Source organism: Lissotriton vulgaris, chromosome 3_1 (genome assembly GCF_964263255.1).
Source record: "Lissotriton vulgaris chromosome 3_1, aLisVul1.2, whole genome shotgun sequence".
Taxonomy (NCBI): Eukaryota; Metazoa; Chordata; class Amphibia; order Caudata; family Salamandridae; genus Lissotriton; species Lissotriton vulgaris.
In genome coordinates, this window is record NC_141689.1 from 1,253,500,220 (window position 1) to 1,253,521,449 (window position 21,230).

General features: G+C 48.5%; 1 protein-coding gene across 1 annotated transcript in view; it reads left to right on the top strand.

Annotated features, from left to right (window-relative positions):
• GRSF1 (G-rich RNA sequence binding factor 1) overlaps positions 1-21,230 on the top strand; it is a 484,726-nt gene that overhangs the window by 244,869 nt on the left and 218,627 nt on the right. Inside the window, exon 6 of the mRNA XM_086961766.1 lies at positions 1,085-1,260. Within this exon, the coding sequence (XP_086817892.1) occupies positions 1,085-1,260 (176 nt within the window). The remainder of the gene's footprint in view (positions 1-1,084; positions 1,261-21,230) is intronic.

The following is a 21,230-nucleotide window of genomic DNA, read 5'->3' on the forward strand; positions in this document are numbered from 1 at the left end:
TAAGCCTAGTGGGGACAGGGTGTTTCTGCTTGTGACTTGGTTTAAAGTGTTGGCAGCCAATCGGATCTCAGACACGCGATCGGGAGGGTTTGCGGATCCACCACGGCCACAGTTGTTTATCTGAGAAGACTTCACATTTCTTAGAAACTACTGAACGAATTTACACCATTTAACAAAAGAAGTGCTCTCAAGACCAAGAGCTACCTTTCTGGAAAATTTGGTGTAATTCTGTTCAGCAGTTAAGGCTCTAGCTGCTTCAACAATTTCCTATGGAAATTAACATTAAGAAAAGGTGTTTTGGGACCCCAACCCCCCTTTTTCTCCGCCCATGCTTGATGGACCACTCCAACCTTTTCAAGACAGCAGCTGACGAGACCGCCCCATTAGTTTTGAAAATTTCGCTAAGATTCGTCAAACAGCGCCAAAGTTATTGGCAAATCAAAAACCGAGTTTCCTATTGGAAACTAGGTTCTAACTATACCTACCTACTGGCGACACCAGATTCAATCAGACTGCTGAAATGTATTTACATTTTAAAAATTGGTTTCATATATTATATAAATGTGAATCTTTAAATGTGCAGTTCAGTGAAAGTAATGTAAATGTTTTGTTGTTTTCTTTTAAAAGTGTTATCTATAGTAATAAAAATGTTTTTTTTGTTTTTTACTTGTATAAATTTGAGCAAAGAGGCACACACTTAGTAGCAGCAATTCACTTCCTCTACACCATTGTCAGATATACTTGTATTCTGCCAATCACAGATTTGAAAGGTTCATTATTTTACTCTTCCCTTTCCTAAATTATCTTCTGTTGTGGAAGTGAGATGGTAGATCCTAGAGGCTAGGTACCACAGCTTCCAATTTATCATTTGTATCTTTAAAGCAAATCATGCCGTAAAAAGAAGTTATAATTTATTCAGTAGATACTGCACAGGCAGCTTGGTCTTCTAGCGGATGAATTTTCAAGTGGATTGTCAGGCACTGTTGTATATATTCTGTGGTCGTCGTCTATATCTTTGTGTCTTCTGTAACAACTGTCCACTAACTAGAACGTTTTTCAATGCTTTCGCAATTTTTCTTCATAGATATATAGAAATATTCAAAAGCAGGAGGAATGAAATCCAAACCTTAAGGTTTCCGTACAGGAAAAGGAAGGATGCAACCTTTTCTCCTACGAGTAAAGAGGAGGACTCTGTCGAACCAGTGACAGACAACACTGAACCTGCTCAGGACTTGAACTCCTTTTCTGATAACTACAAAGGTTAGCAATAATATGCAAAAGATGTGGAGCTGTTTGTTTTCCCTGACTTTTTTCTGCTAATTTATTCATTCATTATGGTTAATTTTCTTAATTTTTGAATGTCATGTTAACTGTGGGATAATAATAATAATAATAATACTGAGTTTTATAGAGCGCAACAGCTACCTCCGTAGGAAGTGTCCCGGCGCTGGCATGGGCAGTGAGAGTCATAATGCAAGAGAGAAGAGATTTATTGCGTGGAAAGCCATGTTTTCAGTAGGCTTCTGAAGCAAGGTTCGGAGGGTGCTTGTTGGATTTCCCGTGGCAAGGTGTTCCAAAGCCGTGCCGTACTTACGGAAAAAGTTCTTCCACCTAAGCGCGCCCTTTTCACTCGAGGAACGTGGAGATGGACCTTATAGCTAGACCTTAGGAGTCTGGCCTGAGAATATCTAGGCAGTCGTTTTTTAAAGTAATTTGGGCAGGTCCCATGAAGGGCTCTGTAGGCCAAGGTGAGCGCCTTGAATTTTATGCGACTTGCCACAGGCAACCAGTGTAGCATGCGCAAATGGGGAGAAATGTGATGTCTAAAAGGGACCTGCCTGAGTAATCTAGCCGCTGAATTCTGCACGATTTGCATCTTTTGCAACAAAAACTTCGGAAGGCCTAAATAGAGGCCATTGGCATAGTCAAGCCTTGAAGTGATTGTGGCGTGGATAATCGTTTTGCGGCAGCTCACTGGGAGCAGTCGGAGAAATCTGCGTAGGCTCCTCAGTTTACCAATGCATTCTCCAACGACCTTCTGTATCTGGGGAGCAAAGGATAGGCCATTATCCCATGTAACCCCCAAATTCTTTGCCTTTATGCTCGGAGATGGAGCGGGACCCATCTCTTCCGGCCACCAAAACTCAGCGGGGGGGTGGTCGCTTGTGCCAAAGAAGATCACCTCCGTTTTGCCTGCATTTAATTTCAGTTTGTTGGTATTCATCCAACAGGCCACGTCGCGGAGGCAGCCCTTACAGTTAGAAAATGCTGCCTCCGAAACCTCAGAGAATGGGAAGACCAGCTGGGTGTCATCAGCGTAGGAAATTGCAGTGACTCCCCAATTGGCAATCAGTGTGAACAGCGGGGCCAAGTAAATATTAAAAAGCAGCGGGCTCATGGCAGAGCCCTGTGGGACCCCGCAGTTCAAACTCCTGGAATCTGAGGAGAAGGTACCAAGAGCCACCTTCTGCGATCTGTTGGACAGATAGGAGTGGAGCCAGCCTAATGCCTGGGCTTGGAGGCCGATCCCAGCCAGGCGTTGTAATAGCCTGTCGTGATCCACCGTATCAAAGGCGGCCGATAGATCCAGGAGCACCAGCATTGCCGATGCTCCTGAGTCCAGCGACCACCTGACTGACTCGGCCACCTCAATCAGGGCGGTCTCGGTGCTGAAACCGGCTCTAAAGCCTGATTGTGTTTCATGCAGAGCGTTGCTGTCCTCCGTGAATTTATTTAGCTGCCGCTGGATTAATTTCTCAAGCATTTTACCCGGCGCTGCCAGTAAGGAAATGGGACGAAGATTACTCAAGTCTTCTGGGGCCCCGTTTGGCTTTTTTTTCAACGGGAGTAAAGTAGCATGCTTCCAGCACTCAGGGAACACTCCAGAAGAAATGGACACATTCCATATGTGCTGGAGAGTGGGTGCCACAAAATCCGCCATCACACTCCAGAGTTTCGGTGGGCAAGGATCATCAGGAGATCCTGATTTGCAACTGTTAATTTCCTGTATAACAGCATCACGTGTGATTGGTTGAAATTGGCCCAAAGTTAGTTGCGGCGCTCTATACTCCATGACATCAGATTTAACAGTGCTTACTGCAGGAGTGAAAGAGTCAGATACTTTCAGAATTTTGTTCTCAAAATATTCAGATATAGTATCACAGAGTTTGTCAGACGGAGTCACATCCAGCTCAATACATCTGGGTTTAAAAAAAGACTGCACTATTTTGAACACTTCTTTGCTAGAGTGTTCTGCTTGCTGGATGGAGGTGAGGAAAAAAAGTTTCCTCGCAATTTTTATGGATTTGTGCAAGGCGCGGATGGCGGCCTTGTAACGTGCCTTCGCCAAGCTGCAGTAGTCCACCCTCCAAAGTCGCTCTAACTTTTTGCAGGCGGACTTCTCCGCCCTCAGTTCCTCAGAAAACCAGGGAGCGGAGGGGGAGTCTCTGCGGGACATAGCCCGTTTAGCTGGCGCAATGGAATTCACCATATCGCCAATCCATTTTGACATAGCCACTGCATCCTTATTAACATCAGATGAGAGTACAGGAGGGTTGTGGGCCAGGACAGGGCCTATGTTTTCAGGGATCAAGCTTTTACACTGCCTCTTCAAAAAGGAGCGTCTCCCTGTTTTGGGCCCTGACCCGGGTAGCCTGACCGAGAATGGGATTAAAGCATGGTCCGACCAAGTTAGCTCTAGAGGTGAACCCACTACCAGATCATTCATATTGGAGAAGATTAGGTCAAGCATATGGCCTGCTTTGTGTGTGGGAGCTGTGCTGCATAGTGTCAAATTAGCGGCATTCAGTGTTGAAATAAGCCGCTCAGCAAGTGGACAAGCCGCCGCCTCAGCATGCACATTGAAATCCCCTACAGCTATAAAGTAGGAATGGAGGACAGAGCTTTGGACAATGGCGTCAATAAGCGCCAAAAGAGCTGTATCTGTGCCGTCTGGAGGACGGTAGATAACCATGCCTGCCAGGGATTGGCGGGGATTGATTTGTAGGCAGAAGAACAAGCCTTCCAACCCTACAATTGTAGTGGGTAATGAGGACCTGAGTTTATAGCAATCTCTGAAGAGAAGGGCCACCCCCCGCCTCGCCTCCCATCCCCTCTATTAGAGAAACACATTTAATAACCAAGTGGCACCGCTAGGGCGATGGTAGGCATAATGTGTTCATTCAGCCATGTTTCGGTTAAAAACATCGCATCCCACTCACCATCCTCAAGCAATAGCCAGATGTCATCGGCGTGTTTGGGCATGGACCGGCAGTTTAAGAGTCCCATTTTCAAGCTGCAACAGCTTGAGTCAGGCCGGTCAGCAGAAATGTAAGTGGAGCTAGAGCCAGAGAGAGTAACCCAGCTCAGCGGGAAACCGCACAGCGAGCAGACCTGCAGACTCTGATCAGCAGCTGGATCCAATAGGGCTTTGCAAGGCAGCTTCGTATTTAAAGCAACCAGCTCCTCTTTGGACCAGACAATCCTGGCTGTGTCTGAGATCAAACCATCAGCGTGGCAGGCCCTGGCCGCGGTCCGGTCGCGGACGGGCGCAGACGGGCTTGCCTTTGGCGCGCCCGCTGCGCACGTCCGCTGCGCGGCCGTGGACACATTCCAATATATAAGAAAGTGCCCCGGAAGTGAAACCAACAAGGAGGAGGAGTCGCGTCCCTCCGTTCAAGCGGCACAGATAGCCGTGACGGACCGGGGACCGACCGGGGAAGTGCAAAATAGGCAAAGTGCAAGGTGCAATAAACAGTTTAATGACACCAGTTCACCCACACACTAATTAAAAAATCGATCTTGATTTTAAAAGCACAGAATGTACAAATGCTAAAAAACGAGTTGTGGTACTTTTAAATAGCCACACGCATTAGCTAAAACCTCCTTTAAGCAATGCTCGCCTCCAGCGCCTGTCTCACGCTGCTCTCACCAGATAACTGATCTCATTCGATGTAGTGCATATATCACAACTCCTTATGCAGATTGTTAACCATAGGAAGCTGTAAAGTTAAGTTACATTCAGTATATTCCAAATTCACATTTTATGAATGATTTAATTTACTCTTTAATGTTTACTTCGTTCCTTCTAACTTGTTGGCTTGCTGCTTTCTCTGCTGGTCACCACGTGTGAAGAATATTTAGTACCAGATTAAACCTTAGCAAATGTAATACTCATCAGCTAATAACAACAATAGTAAAATAGTGTTAAATATCTGGAAACATTTTGCGTTAATGTTTCAGATTTGAAATTAACATGTTGGGTCCATTTTGACGCCTTCCATAAAATTCACAGGAACACACAAATATGTTGCAGTGCACTAAATTATTTTTACTTAAAAGTTCAAATAAAATACCTCTTATTTGTTAGTGTTTGTGAATGAGGTTCTAAAGCAGGGGCCACAAAATGTTCTTGCGATGTGCTTTATTTTGCTCTTTATAAACATCAGCGAAAGTCGCTGATCAGTTATTGTCTGTGTCTAGACTATGCCTTTATGTAAGGAGTTTCCGGACAGATGAACTGTCACTCAAGACAACATGAAGACAGTCATTAGCAGACACTGCATCATAATGATGAGAAACGTTAACTTTATGCAATACTTGGAAACCTGGTTAAAGGCCAGGATGATAGCATTTATGTGAGTAATCCTTTTATCCCATACCCTGTTAGAAGTATTGTGATTTTCAGCATTTGGCCTTTTCAATTCAGGTAAGATACAACTCCACACACTGCCTTTTGGAACAAAGCCTTAACCATTAAATATATCTGTACTTTAGGGGGAGAAGGGTACATTAAAGCATTCAGCCTAGATGGCCACTCTGATGTGAACTATGCTGGCAAAGAGGGAGATCTGCCGCTCTGAGAGCAGTAGGGGACCTGTTAAAACTAATTAGATGTCAGTGTCACAATCTCGGAGATCTTATTAGCACAACAAGCCCTCAAATATGCCAAAGAGAACAGAGCAGCAGATGAGATGTCTGTTACTGCAAGTAGGCAGGCAATCAATCAAATTAATCAAATCAATCAGGGAATTGTAAGCGCCCTACTCACCAGTGAGGATTTCAAGGCGCTTGGGAAGGGGGATGCTGCTCCGTTCAGCCAAAGAGCCAGTTCTTGAGGGTCTTCCTGAAGGTGTTCAGGGTGGGGGCGTGTCTTATGTCTGCCAGTAGGTCGTTCCAGGTCTTGGCTGCGATGTGGGAGAACTATCTTCCGCCTGATCTGGCTCTGTGGATGCACAGGGTTTCCGCCAGTGCGAGGTTGGATGATCGCAGGTTTCTTTTGGGTGTGTGTAAGTTTATTCCGTGGTTGAGGTATTTGGGTCCGTTGTTGTGCAGGCATTCGTAGGCGTGAGTGAGGATTTTGAAGGTGACTCTTTTCCACGGGGAGCCAGTGGAGTCCCTGCAGGTGTTGGCTGATGTATTTGTGTCGAGGTATGCCGAGGACGAGTCTGGCCGCGCTGTTCTGTATTGTTTGCAGAGTAAGGCTTTGTTGATGCCAGCTCCGAGTGCATTGCCATAGTCGAGTCTGCTGATGGTGAGTGTGTGGGTGACTGTTTTCCTTGATTTTGGGGGGGGGGGGGGGAGAGAATCCATTTGAAGGTCTTTCAGAGGATACAGAGGGTGTTGAAGCAGCTGGAGATGACGACGTTGACTTGTCGGTTCATAGTGAGTGATGAATCGAGTACGATGCAGAGGTTTTTGGCGAGGTCTGAGAGGATAAGTCGGGTTCCGAGGGCGGTGGGCCACCAGGTGTTGTCCCAGGCAGTGTAAAACAAGATGGGGGCACAGCTTGCCAAAGGCTGAAAAAAGCGACCTGCTGCTAAAAAATAGTAGACCATGGGTGCACAGTGCAAATCCTGATCCCGCAAAGCGAGTCTGAAAATACAGATACCCCTGGGTTTGATCGGTACTGCGGAGTCACAAGAGGACAATATTAGCAGAGATGCACAGCAGCCCGATGACCGAGCAGGACCTGATGGAAACCTAAAGAAGCTCAACGGTTCCCAGCTATCACTGTCGCCAGCAACTTCAGTACACTAACAATGCTGGCTATGCATGAGCGCTGCAGTGTCTTACTAACTAGCAATGACTGAACCCTATTTGGCTCCTGATGGACTCCGTATAGCTATGACGTAGATGTTAACAGTGGAATGGAATGAAGGCTTATTTAGAATGTGGAGTATGCAGTTTCACGCAGAAGAATAAGATGTGTAATACTTATCTCCCTGTGTGGCGTACTCGGGAAATGTCGACGTGATGGGCGATAAGTAACCTGCAGATTGACAGTGCTCTCCAGAGAGTTTGCTGTGGTCCAAGCAAACTACTTGTGATTGTCACGTGTGCCATTGGCGAAGTATGGAATCAACGCTTATCTCATATGGTGCCAAAGTGCAGCTCCAGCTGCTGTGAAGCAGTTGAAGACAATGAAAGCATTGCTGAGTCTACAAATTATTGGCTGAGAACCTGCTGGTCATGCCAATCATACAGGTACTACGCTGCCATGCAAGCTAGTCCTAGGTTATACCGAGAGCTGCTGTCAAAATCAGGTAAGTACAGATACCGAAAAGAAGTGCTAAAGATTGCAGTAGTCAAATACCTAAAGCCCTGGCTGACAAAACAATTGACAAGTAAGTATATTGTCATTGCTCTTACCAGAGACTCGATAAGGGGAACTGTACAACGTTACCACCTGCCGAAGAGACCCAAGAAGAAGCACAAGGGTTGTACTTACTGAGCTGTCCTAGACCAAGTGGCTCACAACAAAAGCTGCCAGGTGGTGGCTCGAAACAACTCTAGAGGTCTCCAGAAAGTGAAGGGCTCCGATGGAGGCAAAGGAGGAGGTCACCTTACCACGGACTGTCCAGGACGATCCGAGGGCTGACGATTACTGTGCCTCAGATGTTGCAGATGATGAAGGTCCTAGTGGACAGCTGACAAACTCTGAAAGAGCTCCACCCTCCATGTCAGCCACTGCTATAAATAGCTACAATGCTGCCGCCTTTCTGAAGTCACCACCATCTTTTGAAACAGCCAAAAAGTGAAATATGTGTGATCGATGGATTGTGTGGATAGAGATATTTGTAGATTTCATTGATGCACTAAGACTGATAAAAAGATTATTAAAATAATGAGATTCTTGAAGCGCCTGGTTACATCAAACTGTGTCTCACCTTGCTGGTGATGGTGTACAAGAAGTCATAAGGAAAATGCCATGACGTGACGAAGAAATCACATACTGTCAGATTAAAGAAACTTTTAATAGTAAGCTAATTCTAATGCCTAATGTAGATTACGAAAGATAAATTTTCAGTTAAGAACGACAGAAAGTTGGTGAAACTATCGATGAATTTTTTGGGAGAGATTCAACCATTCATCTAACACTGTAGGTTCAATGAATTTAATGATGAAAAAGCTGTCAGAGTTATTGATGGATGCTTGTCAGTCAGTCAAAGAAACTTTATTCGGTTAATTAAAACCATAAAAGCAGAACTTCGTACATGATACCAAGTTAAAATACAATTAAACATATATGAAAAAAGATTGCAACTCCTTCATAAGAACACAGTAAAGACTTTTTGTTAAAAATTTACCAAATTTAAAAATGAAAGATAGATATGGTAAGTGTCCCTTTCAGCGTGTTTAGGTAGATTCCAACAAAGATTGCAAATATCAAATTTGGTGATTCTTAGTAGCAGCAGTTCTTAATTTATTTTATTTTGTCTGGCAGCTGCTACCAGAAAACAGGCAACCCCATATGTGATCTGTACCGAACTCAGCATCTGTAAGTATAGTAATGCTGGCCGAACCTGGACAAAGTTCAGATCTTTCAGGATAGGGACCAGGAATTTTTTCCGAGCCACCAGGTAATGTTCACAGAGCATGACCAAATGAAGGGTATCCTGTATAGAAAAACAATCACAGGTACAGGGGGGTAAGTTTTCTGGTGAACCCCACTTTGACTGCGAGCCAAGCACAAGGTGTATTAGGTTGAACCTGAACCTTATAAGTAAAAAGCGATGATAGGGCTTGGTGACATATTTCAGATAAGGTTCCATGGCTGTAGTTGAGGAAAGTTGGAAAAGTGAACGTACCATTGGTTTGCCAAGTTCAACCATTTCCCTTGCACCCTCCAACAAATTTTGGAAATGCAGTTTAACCCATTTTACATCCTCTTTTTTTAAATTATGTGGCAGAGAGTACATTTCTGGACGTCCTAGCCTCGCGCATGCCGCTCTAACATACGCCAGCCACGGAATGTTATCGGCTTTGTCCAGAGACATGCAGTCTTTAAGAATACAATAATTTAGGCTGATTTCCTCGTTTGTCCAGGTTTTAACCCAGCATAACACTGGGGACATTTTTAGAAGGTCAGTAACGTGGCCCAGGCCTATTTCATTATGAATTGTATGTATAGGGGATGAATTTGGGAGTGATAACAAGGCTCGTATGAAGTTGTTTTCTGCGATTTGTATACCTGGACTTGCAACATAGCCCCATATAGCAGCTCCATAGGAGGCAAATGCCAGACATTTAGCTTTGTAGATGGATGCTTGTCAGATTTATTTAGAAGATGAATACTGAGAGAGACTCTTAGTCCAGAGCGAGTGTTAATGGCTGACAGAGCTGAAGAGGGTGGCGATAGACCAGCTGCCGACATGGAGGCAGGAGGTGCCCAGAATGAATCAGTTGTGAGTTTATAAAGTAAGCCAAATACTGAAGGACACAAGGTGATGTCTAAATGTAAAACGTTATATTTTAGATGTGGATTTTCGGTTCCACGCGAAGGTAAATGCCCTTCCATTGGACATATATGTAAAGGCTGTGGGAAGAAGAACTGTTTTGTGACGGTTTGCAAAGGAAAACGAGTGCGTCACAGCACAAAGTCAAAATGGCCGCCCAAGCATTCCAGAAGCAATGTTTGACGCATACCCACAATTCCAAGTAGTGAAATCAGTTAAGACAAATTGACACTGAACGAAGTAGATTGTGTTCTCAATCATTGTCAAATGGTTCTTCTAGATCAGTGTCAACTGAAAGTGAAAAAGTAGGCTGTGCCATGTCAATGTTTACCTCAGGAAAGCAGACCTATGGTGGACTGGCGGCCTGTAAGGAAACAAGTAAAAAAAAAAAGTTGACCTGCTAAAGCACAAGTCATTCAACATTGTCCAAAGATTAATATGAAAATAAATGGTTGTTTGATACATGTCATCGACAGGTATGCCTCGATAAACATTATTCCTGAGGATAAATATAGTGAATTTTCTTTTTTTTACCGCGACTGACGCCATCAAAGTCCAAAGTATATACATGGGCTGCATCAATGCCTTTAAAAAGTCAAGGTTGATTTGTAGTAATGATGAAGTACAAGAAAACAAAAATGCAGGCACCCATCCATGTGCGTTAGGGTACAGAATCAAGTACTTGTCGGCTCAGTTTAAGCACAGCTGCTGATATGGGACTGATTTCTGTAAACTACAACATGAATGCTTACCACGAAATAGTAACTCAATTCCCTTCATTATTTCATGGTTTTGGAAAGCTTAAGACTATGAAGGTAAAGCTGCATATTAATGAGGACGTCCACCCTGTTGCTCAAAGACAGACGGATTGCTTTTCATTTACAAGAGGCTGTTGAGAAAAAAACTTGCATAGTTACTTAAGCATGATACCAATGTGCAGTCCCACAGCAAGGGTTTCTCCCATAGTGGTAGTGCCCAAAAAGGATAGTGAGGGAGCTGTACACATTCATCAAGCCAGCAAGGCAGTTGAACGAGCCCGGGGACTCAAACCTAATAGGTAACGTCACGGGGAAGGACCCTTGATGGCAGTTTGACAAAAGGGCTACCCTGATCTCGGAGTCCCCTGAGGTACGTTTACTCTCCCAAGAAGGGATGGAGTGCGAATCAATCAATGATAAATAATCAGTGACTATTTAGGAGCAGCCATCTGCCCTAATAATAAAAGCAGGGTAGGTACCCCCCCCTTCCGCTCTATCCAAGGAGGATTATTGTATTGTAAGCCCTGAAAAAAGTTCAGGACCGCTTTGGCCAATTTAGGACTGAAACATGTTGGCACTAGGGTCATAGGACCATAAACCTCCTATTTGACCCCTATTAACTTTTGTTTTTACTATCCCCGACAGATCCACAAATAAAGGGAAACTGGGATCTGGCGGCAGGTTTCTAATCTAGAACTTCCCCTGCCCATCTATTTCAATAGCTCCCTGAAATACGGTCAAGCCCACCCTGACTTCTAGGCGTCAGGGTGACCCGATGATGAAGCATGACACCACTAGAGTGTGTGAGGGTAATATAAACAAAAGGATGTGTGTCCTTCCCTACTCTCTAGTGGAGTTCAGCTCATAGCTTTAAGAAGGTCCTTGCCATTTCTCACCAACCAGGGTCACCCTCAGGGAGTTGTGAACTTTGGTCACAAGACAGTGGAGTACTTTTTTGTGGAGTAGTGTTTACACACTGGAGGACATACTCCTACTATTGGCAGTCTCTCGACCCTTCTGGCACAGGGAGTTCCCTCTCCCTGGACGCCATCGTTTAGTTGAACGAGAACAACATCCAGGTCCACACATTGCTGACATGATAGCGCAATTAAATGGTGCAAAGGTCTTCTTTCTCCTTGATTTAAATAAGGTTATTGTTAGATCTGGGGGTCTCTAGTTGGCAGAGGTAAGTACCTTTGTCCAAATAGGGACCCTTGCTTCTAGTCAGGGTAAAGAGAAACACACTGTAGATAACCCCTGCTCACCCCCTATGTAGCTTGGCACAAGCAGACAGGCTTATCCCCAAGGCAATGTGTATAATATCTGCACTTAACTCACACAGTAATTCTAAAACACACCACAAACTGAGACCACACAGGTAGGTATATAAAAAATATAACTTTATCTGTTTTATGCAGTTAAAAAGCAGTTACAGGATGATTGCACGATATCTTCAGCTTCTCTTGGTAATTGTATCACTTCTAGGAAGGTTTCACACTTTTACTCTCCTTTTCAGTCTGGAATTTAAGCTTAATAAGCGAGTACACAATCTGCACAAGCAGTCTCCTCGTCCCCCGTGCTCAGCGAGGCTCTAAGGGTGCTGAAAGGTGATCAGGGACACAACTACGACCTTCGCGCTTCAACTGCTTCGTGGTGTTGCTCAGAATTGCCTACAAAGCGCTCCGCGTGGGGTTAACTGTATCTGCCCCCTTCCGGTGTCTACCCGGTTAATCTCCCCCCAGGCAAGGACTCACCAAGACTCGGGACGTAGCTCCGAGTCAGATACCTGGGGGCGGCTTCTCTGTGGAGGCGGGCAGTCACGCAGCGTTTCGGGACTTGATGGACGACTTGTCCGGCGGCGGCACCTCTCAGGACGAGACGCGAGCGCTGGACCAATCCCAGCATGGCTCGCACGGCGTGCCCTTCGTGACGCTTCGGCTCTTCCAGGAGTCAGCCAATCCCAGCGCTCCTGGACGAGCCCTTCTTGACGCAGCGGCTTCTACAGGGGAATCAACCAATCGGAGCACGGCTCCACGGCCAGGCCCTCAGCAATGGCCCAATCGGAGCGCGGCTCCTTCGGTTCTTTGTCCGCGGCCCTGGAGAGGGGGACACACAAGGGGAGCTTGGCCCTAGAGGACAAGTGGGGAGGCTGGGCCTAAGTATATGAGCAATCAAAGAAGAGTGCCCCACCACTTACATTTGCAACCACATTTATGGAAAGTTGAACACGCTGCTTGTCGTTATCAACTGGGTATTTTTATTTATACCGAATAATTTTTTGATTAAACTCTGTCAAAAACAACATATTATAGACAGACAAAAACATATGTACAATGTGAATTTGAACCAAAGTTAGACTTTTCTACACAACAAAGTGTCACAAACTAAATGTAGTCATTTTTGAAAAGGATAACTTGTATACCAGCATTCGCTGGCTGATAAAGAATCCTGAATTTATTTTCCCGCTCCTTTCCTAATTTCCCCCCTTTTTCTACTTTTCTTTGCTTCAATCAATGCTCTACTCATTTGAAAGTGTGTTTATCATTCATTGCCTTGCATATCTAATGTCACTGTCTGTTTTACATTGTTTTTCATTTTAGTGATTAATGACTACATTTAGTTTGTGACACTTTGTTGTGTAGAAAAGTCTAACTTTGGTTCAAATTCACATTGTACATATGTTTTTGTCTGTCTATGATATGTTGTTTTTGACAGAGTTTAATCAAAAAATTATTCGGTATAAATAAAAATACCCAGTTGATAACGACAAGCAGCGTGTTCAACTTTCCATAAATGTGGTTGCAAATGTAAGTGGTGGGGCACTCTTCTTTGATTGCTGGAGAGGGGGACAGCACCATCTTGGTCGATCTCAGGCCCCCAGGCAGCGGCGGTGATACTTAGCACGGCTAACTCAGAGCGCCACTTGCAAGCATGCCGCTCCTGAAGTCACTCGCTCTCTCAGGGGGATATGTCACGCTGGAAAGCTCACGATCTCCCGGCCACTGATAATCACGTGCCGATGAGCACGCCGATCCTCTGTCACAGCCGGCAATTGTCAGCGCGGCACTCTCAATCGGGTCAGAGAGCAGCCAGCGCGCTACACAGGGTCAACGGCAGAAACTCTGTCAAGTAGCCCACGATCTCTGCAGCACACAGCAGTCTCAGGAGACACAGCAGAGTCTTTCAGTCTTTGGCAACCTTTCTGTCCCTGGGTTGCAAAACAGGAGGCCAGCTCTTCTCAGGCCCTTGGAGATTCAGAGACACAGCAAAGTCTTTGTAGGTCAAGCAGGCAGGGTCACAGCACACAGCAAAGTCCCTCTTCTCCTCAGCTTCAGATGAACAGCAGAACAGGTCAGCCCTTGGAGCACACAGCAAGGCAATCTTAGTTCAGTTCCTTCAGCTGTCCTTCTTCTGGCAGAGATTCCTCTTGATTGTAGAATCTGATTGTCTGTTGTAGGGGTCCTTCTCTTATACCCCTAAAAGTGAAGTCTTTGTGGAAGTGGGCCCTGAGCCTGGTCTAAACCAGTTCTGGGTGTTGCTAGAGCACTTGGGCTTCCTGGCTTCTTCCTTCCTTTCAGTGTGAGGGGCAGAGGTGACAGCCGCACAGCAGGAGGTGGAGCCAGCATTGTGGCAGGCTGGCACAGCCCTATTCACTCCCGGGTGCTATCTCCTCCCACCACTCTAGTTGCAGATGCAGTCATTCAACCACGGGCTGACTCAGACAACCTCCTGGGGACTCCCCAGCCCCTGTCACCCTCAAACCAGACAGTCAATCCACAAGCAGGCCCAGGCACACAGAAAGGTTAGACAAGAGAACAGCCACTTTCTAAAAGTACTGTTCTCAAACACAGAATTTAAAAACAACCTTTCCTAAAAGATGTTATTAAATTCTGAGTTCAGGGATATCAATCACTTATGTCCCATCTTGTTCCTATGGGAAGATAGGCTGGTATCCATTGGGACCAGCCTTCCCCATTTTTTTTTAATTTTTTTAATACATTTTTATTGCAGGAATTAGCCAAAATTACATGACAGATCAGCGATAGTTCAGCGGTGTAAAGGAAAAGCAACCGATCCCCTGTGAGGGAACACCTTGAATACACAGCCATTCAGCCGACAACCCGAGGGTCGGGCGGCGTCCGTTTGTGAAATCGCTGGTGGGGATCCGTTGTAATGTCGAGGCTGATCTGGATAAACCAGCGACCTTCGTCTGCTTTTCTAAATCAACCCAAAAGAACAAACCCGCCTTAACACCTACTCAGCCTAACCCCCTCCTCCCGCCCAGCCCCGCCACCAGTATGTTGTGTGTGCAAGAGCCTGCTGGAAGAAACCTTAGGTAACTGCGTAGAGATCAATGTTATGGACATCTAACGGGACTCAAGGTGTGCTGCGTCATCACTCTCGGAATCGCTGGAAGCGCTGTAGTCTCGCAGAGCCTGCACTATTGTCTCCCATTCCAATGCTGTTTCCAGCGCCCTCTCATTCTGCTGTCGCCTCGCCAGTTGGTATCGCAAAGTGCTCTCCCCTGTGGCCCACTTCAGGAGTTCGTTGTGCCATTTAGCTCCCGTTGGACCAACTCTTGCCTTCCAGTGCCTGGTTATCTCTCTTTTAGCGAGAATGAGCCCTAAGTCTATAAAGTTGCTTGAGATTTTATTTTTAGGGGTATGCGGGAACCAATGTAGGATCCCCACCGCCGCGTCGAAAGTTAATGTTCTCCCAGTAACCCCATTAAGAGTGTCCCCTATCAGAAGCCAGTATGAAGACAGCTCTGGGCAGGACCACAGCATGTGAATGAGGTCTGCCTCAGGTGCTCGGCATCTGGGACAATCTGCCGTGTCCGTGGCGAAGTATTGCTGGATTTTCGCCGGGGTCAGGTAGGCCCTGTGGAGTACATAAAAATGAACCAATTGGAACCGGGTGTGGCGTGTGCCCTTCCACGCTCGACGCATTAGTTGCGTCCAAGTCGTTTCCGGTATCTCCTTCCCTATGTCGGCCTCCCAGTGGCTCCGCAGTGTGGCGAGCGGGGGCAAACCCTCGTTAATTAATCTATTATATAAGCACGTGACTGCTTTGACTGTCCCCGAGGACATCATAACATACTGGCACACCGGCGACGTTGGTGGCTCCTCCATGCCTCTCTTCCAGTGCGTCTGAATTGCTCTAATTAGAGCCGTATGAAGGAGGAAGTCGCCTCGGGGAACGTCAAAACAGGTCCAGAATCTCCAGGAAGGGTAGTAACACCCCGTCTTCATAAAGGTCCCCCACTAATTGCAATCCTGCATCCTCCCAATGCCTGAGGCGCGACTAGTCTCCCCCGTGCGGCAAGGCCGTTAGCATCCCCAACGGAATCTCCGGTGCATATGGGAGTTTTAGCTCCCCCCGGGCGTGGACGCGATTCCAACACAATCTAATAGTCCGTTCCTCGAGCGTAAGGTCTTGCAGGGCTAAGCGCTGGCGTAGTGCAACGTAGGAAATAACATGTCTGGGCATTCCCCTGCCCCTCCCCTCCTCCGGGCCTCGAAACTCTCTCGCTATCTCCTGGGTGAAGGTCTGTAACTGAGCCGCCAAATAATATTTTTCAAAGTCCGGCACCGCTAGGCCCCGCTCTGATTTTGGTCTCATCAGGGTCTTGAGTGCCACCCTCCGGCGGCCCGACCCCCAGAGGAACCCCACCACCATGGATCTCAGGAGTCGGAAGGTGGCCGGCGGAACCCAAATCGGTAGCGCTCTAAAATAATATATCAGCCGGGGTAATGCCACCATTTTCAACAGCGCTATACGCCCCGCCACCGAAAGCGGCAGGGTGGCCCAGAAATCCATGCTGCCTCGCAGCGCGCGAATACAGCGGGCTATATTGCCGTCTAGAAGATCGGCGGGGTCATGGTATACGTATACTCCCAGGTATTTGAGGCAGTCAGGTTCCCACCTAATCCCTCTGGTGGAGTCGGGCATGGGCTCTCCCCTACGATCCGGAAACAGGCAGGTCTTGGCCCAATTCACCTTAAGGCCCGAGATCTCCCCGAAGGTTGTAAGAGCCTCTGCAGCCCCATCCAAAGCCTTATTCGAGTTCTCGAGGAAGAGCAACAGGTCATTGGCATACAGAGAAATGTAGTGCCGGTCAGATAAGGTCCGCAGTCCGCCGAAAAAAGTTCCGGTCCGGACTGACAGCGCTAGTGGTTCCACCGCCAGCGCAAAGAGCAGAGGGGATAACGAGCATCCTTGCCTCGTGCCCCGTTCCACCGGGTATTGTTGAGAGATCAGCGGGCCCGCCCTCACCCTGGCCGACGCCGAGGCGTAGAGCACCATGGTCCAACTGACAAATCCCTCTCCCAGTCCGAAGCTCAGTAGTACTTTGCGCAAGTAGTCCCATTCCAGGCTGTCAAAAGCCTTTTCCAGGTCAACCGAAAGGACCAAGGGGCAGAGGGCCTCTGAATGCGACTCCTCCAGCAGACGAAATAAGCGCCGAATATTCATGGTCGTATTGCGTTTTGGGATAAATCCTGCCTGATCTTTGTGCACCAAGGAGCGCATGTGTCCCAGCAGCCTCGATGCCAATATGCTGCTTAGAATCTTATAGTCGACCGTTAACATTGATAACGGTCGATAGGACGCCGGGTCAGCTGATTCTCTACCAGGCTTGAGAAGGGGAACTACCAAGGCCTCGCACATCGAGCCGGGGAGCCGTCCTAAGCGTTTCGCTTCCTAGTAGACTACTAACAGTCGGGGCGCCAATAGGTCCACGTAGGTGGAGTAAAATTCGACCAGGAGCCCATCAAGGCCTGGGGTCTTATTTCTTGCCATCCCCTTTATGGCGCTACGAATTTCCCCAAGTTCTATATTGGTGCCCAGGGCCTTCGCCACGTCGGGTTCCAATGCGGGAATCTCTAAGGATTGCAAATAATCGTCGATCAGGGTAGGATCTCGGGTCAGGCTACTATGGTACAGCCGTTTGTAGTATCGCAAGTAACAATCCAATATTTCTGGTTGGGTATGCACCTCAAGTCCCTCTGCGGTACACATAGACATCGTCAGGGAGGTCCGGCGCGTGGGATTGGTCAACCAAGCTAAAAGCGCCCCAGACTTATCCCCTTCCGTGAGCGATCTGGTGGTATAGGCCTTATAATCAAAACAGCGCAGTCGTTCGACCTCCGCTGCCACTGTCTCCCTCGCCGCAGCAGTACGTTCCTGAAGTTCCGGGTGGCCGGGGCGGCGAAGTTCCATCTCGCGGAGCTTCCGGTCCGCAGTAGCCAGGTCATCGAGGATGATACAACGCATTCCCACTTTCTTGGATATGCAGTAGCCCCTAATCACTACCTTGAAAGCATCCCACTCCGATGCCCTCGACCCGGCCGTGCCCCCATTGGTCGCAAAATAGTCAGTGATTTTATCCTCCAGGTCCGCCCTGAAGACTATATCTTCTAACATCTCGGGCGCAGTTTCCAAGTAGGCACGCCGGGGACCCCGGGGAACCAACTGAAATCCGCCAGGAGGGGGTTGTGATCTGAGATGGTCCTGGCCAAGTATTCAGATCGTACAGTCGCGGAGACCAGTTCCGCCGACCCCAGAAACCCATCTAGTCGCACATGTTACTCGTGCAGGCCAGAGAAGTACGAATAATCTCTAGCATCGGGGTGCTGCGCACGCCAAATATCCGTCAGCCCCCAATGTGCCTGCCATTCCTTCCTGCCTTTAGCCACTCGTCGGACCGGGGAGTCCAGAAGGGGGGGATGTGAACGGTCAATGTCGACGTCTACCACCGAATTAAAATCTCCACCCAACAGGAGGGTTCCCGATAGAAAATGGGCCAAGGTGCCTGACAACCCGGAGAGGAAGGCAAGCTGGTCCACGTTAGACGCATAAATGCAACAAATATTCAGTGCCCTACCCCCCAATGTGCCAGAGATAGCCACGTAGCGACCCTCCGGATCCACCACCGATTTGGTAACTTGCAGGGGAGTCCCAGCCCTTATCCATACCAGCACCCCTCTCGCGTAAGCGGAGTACGTAGTGTAGTAAACCTGCCCCCTCCATCTACGCTGTAGCGCCGCCCCTTCCGCCTTAGTGAGGTGTGTTTCCTGGAGCAACGCTATTTGCACCCCTCTACGCACTAGATAAGCGTGAATTTTGTGTCGTCTAGACATAGTGTGAAGGCCCGCACATTCCAAGTGACGCATTTTACATTAGTGACCTCAGCCATTGTCCCGCATTGTCGCTCTCAGGCTCTCCCAACAGCGCTCAGGCACGGAGCAGTCAATATTCAAGTCAACACCAATGGCAAACACCCTCCCCAGCAACAACCAAACTTCCCCTTGAAAAAAAAACCCTCCCACCCACCCCAGAATAGGACCCAAATAGCACCATCTAGTTCCCATCCAAACTGTACCCTCAAACAACCCCCGTCTCCCGACTAATCCTGCGGTAGCCACCACAGGTATGTCTTAAGGGCCGAGTGCGGGCCGGGCGCCAGCAATGGGCCACCGAGTCTCGGACTACCGAGACTAGACCGAGCACCAAATCATAGGTATCAGGCAGAGCAAGGCCCCCCAACCCCATCGGTGATCCATAGTCCAGCGGCAAGTCCTGTAACCCCCACACCTCCCGCGATAGACCCCCGCCCAAATGGAATCAGCTCACCTGAGTTCATCCCTGCCCATCCAGCATGCCCTCAGCCGAGTCCGGAGTAACCACCGGCAGGTGAACACTATCAGTGTCCGAGTGAGCTCCCTCTCCGCCTTTGGATATTTGGATAGGTTTTTATAGAGCGCAAACGTTCGCTCCGGAGGGAGCATCTTGGCGCTGTCAAACCAGGAACCAAATCACAAGGAAGGTAGTGTGGGGCTAGATGGCTGCTTTAGTCCAGTCATCAGAGAGATTAAAAATCCACGTTTTGAGGTGCTTCCTAAACGGCTTCTCAAGCGTCTGAAGTCTGAGATGCCTTGGCATGCTGTTCCAGGCTCTAATAGCCAGGGTACTGAGTGTTTTACCGCCTTTAGACTTCAGATTGAATTTGGAGGGGGCCTCCCTGGGAGCCAGATAGGTTGGAAACCATTTCTAACACTCCTCGCCGTTCAGCTATAGTCTCTACCGTCGAGGGTTTGCCCGGTGTACCGCAGCGACTCCGAAGTCTCTTGGATCGACGCTGTTGTCCGGGTTCCGAAGTCGACTGGAAGGAGGAACCAAAGCCATCTTTGCCAGCCGTATACAGCTCAAGCCAAGTGCAGACGTCCTCCGGGGTATCAAAAAACTGTGCCTTATCATCCAGGATGATGCGGAGTCTCGCAGGAAAGAGGAGAGAGTATTGTATGCCCTCGCTCCGCAGTTCACGTTTGACCGCTAGGAATGAGGTCCGTTTCCGTTGGGTCTCATAGGTATAGTCCGGAAAAATGTTCACTTGGCTGTTCTCCACGTGATAAGGGCCGGTCTGGCGGCATTGAGGAGCAGATCCCTGTCTCGAAAATACAATAAGCGCGCCACCACCGGGCGCGGGGAACGGCCTTGTTGCGGCGGTCTTGCTGGCACTCTGTGTGCACGTTCCAGAGTGTAGAAGGAGGACAGACCCTCCGGCGCCACCACAGTTTGGAGCCAAGCTTCTAGATAGGCCACCATGTCCCCATTCTCGATTTTTTTCCGGTAGGCCCACCACGCGAATATTATTCCTTCTGTTACACCCTTCAGCGTCTTCCGCCCGTCTTTCCAAGTCACCGATTCGGTACAGGGCATCCTTCATCGTAGCCGCCAGAGTCTTCTGCTCCAGGACCTTCACCGAGCTCTCTACCTCTTTGACTCGGTCCGAAAGCTTACCATGGTCCGCCCTGAGGAGGCCCAGACTCGTCGCAACCTGGGCGATGTCTTGTTGCAGGGCAGATCGCGTATTCGCGATCGCTTCCAGGACCCGGTCGAATTGTTGCTGTAGGTGAGGGCCTCCAGAACTCTCCGGGTCACCTCGATCGTCCTTGTCCGGCGCCTCTGTGTCCGAGGCGGCCGGGGTGGTTCCTTTAGGTCCCCTCGGCTTTCCCATGGCGGACGTGCCCAGCAGAAGAAAGCTCGGCGGGTTAACCACCAATGATGGGCGTCGGCTGTAGCTCTCCCGGTGTGCAACCGTGGTGAAGAGGGCCTTCGATCGTCTTCGACTTGGCGGCGCCAAGTCCTGCCACCATTCCGATCTCTCGAGATGAAACCCCGCTGAGTCCCCGGAGACCACCAAGGGGGAAGTGGGGGCGATCAGCGCCAATCGGCAAGGTCCTGTTGGGACAAAGGAGACCTCGGGTCGCAGTCACCAATGCGGCAGGGATTCCCGCAGGGCCAAGTCGTAGTGTCGCCTAGGAAGTTCCTTGGGACCAGGCGAATACAGGATCTCGGCAGAATACAGCCGATCGTCGCGGGTGGTTCTGCTTTTCTGGCCAAGGACCCCGGCCGTCGGGGAGCAACCGGCGCCGAGAGAAAAACGACTATCGATCAGTCCGGAGATGTCCACGGTGTCCGGACCCTCCCAATCCGCCAGGTGGATGGTCGCCTTTCGGAAGGATGAGGCGCGGTTAAAGCACTAGCCGAGCTGGTGGACTTTCCTGGGCCAAGGGTCTCGGCAAGTCTATCGAGACGGTCCGGGCGCCATCTTGAGCTCCGCTCCGCTTCCTCCGCAACTTCGCTTTTTGACCAGTATAGTTGATTTTCGGGTTCACGTAGGTGCCTCACCAAGTCAACCTCAACTCGATCTTCGATTTGTGGGGGTCGGGGC